The sequence below is a fragment of the Micropterus dolomieu genome, linkage group LG12, assembly GCF_021292245.1.
Source record: "Micropterus dolomieu isolate WLL.071019.BEF.003 ecotype Adirondacks linkage group LG12, ASM2129224v1, whole genome shotgun sequence".
Classification (NCBI taxonomy): Eukaryota; Metazoa; Chordata; class Actinopteri; order Centrarchiformes; family Centrarchidae; genus Micropterus; species Micropterus dolomieu.
This window is the reverse complement of record NC_060161.1, coordinates 24950183-24951155: the sequence shown is the minus strand read 5'-3', so window position 1 is coordinate 24951155 and position 973 is coordinate 24950183. Positions and strand designations below refer to the sequence as shown.

Genomic DNA, 973 nt, shown 5'->3' with positions numbered 1-973 from the left:
TTTGCAATTGAAAGACATTTACATCCTGGTTAAAGATTAATTGTTTGGTTTTGTATTTTGTTTGTTCTTGATGGAACAGTTATATGCTGTACCTGCATACCAGCGGAGAAATCATACAGCTGACGGCGTGACTTTGATTTTGTGGCTATTTGAAAAGAGTGCTGTGAATTAGTAAAATCTATGGTAAAAGTAGAAGGTCAGTATCATGCTTAGCTGCTTTATTTTTCAGATTGTTGTGCAAACTCTTGTACTGACTGAACTATAATCCTGTACATACGTTCTTTGCATTCCACCTTAATTGCAGCTGCTGTTGCCGCAGAGCTGCTGCAGACTTTCATGCTTGAGGACGTCGCCACATTCTGTCAGGTTAAGGTGAAAGTTGTAAAGTAAGTTGATATTACTTATACCAATGTCACAATAATGATGGCAACTGCTGAATATATACCTGAAATAATGAATGAGTTATAATCAAATGGATTATCCACATAATGAAGACTCAGTGACAACAGTGAACTGTTGTGGTGGCGTAAAAAAAAAAGCTGGACTTTTACACTAAATGCTAACACCAGAATGCTAACAGGCTCACAATTACAATACTAATATCCAGATGGACCAACCAACAGAGAGTCATCACTGCGACTGGCTACTACTTTTTAAAACTGAATTTGGCTGCCTTAAATATCCCTCTTGTAACTACTAGAACGTGTACCTCCTTCTTGACAGTCTTAGCAGGCTGATGTTTCCTTTCATCCACTTCTTCCCACTCATTTGTCCACACGTACTGCTCTTTCTTTGGGATACTTGCTGCCTTCGGTGTGCATCCCATCTTCCCCTGGTGAGTTCTCAGGCCATGGTAAGTCGTCACTTTGGACCAACCACAGTGACAAACCTGGAGGCTCAAGTCGGAACAGATGTAGTCTGTTGTATCTGTTGAGACATAATTGAGGGTTGGATTTCGACCACATCTATTCTT

The 973-nt window shown here is 40.1% G+C and overlaps 1 protein-coding gene across 3 annotated transcripts in view; it reads right to left on the bottom strand.

Moving 5' to 3' along the window:
* Positions 1–973, bottom strand: part of LOC123980397 — a 5592-nt gene that overhangs the window by 2833 nt on the left and 1786 nt on the right. The window contains exons 4-6 of one of the 3 annotated variants that reach the window (XM_046064750.1): positions 710–927; positions 278–359; positions 6–178 (exon numbers count right to left, since the gene is read on the bottom strand). In XM_046064750.1, the coding sequence (XP_045920706.1) occupies positions 30–178; positions 278–359; positions 710–927 (449 nt within the window). In that variant the 3' untranslated portion in view covers positions 6–29. Of the gene's footprint in view, positions 1–5; positions 360–709; positions 928–973 lie in introns of those variants that run through there. The other 2 variants (XM_046064751.1, XM_046064752.1) reach the window with 2 other exon arrangements.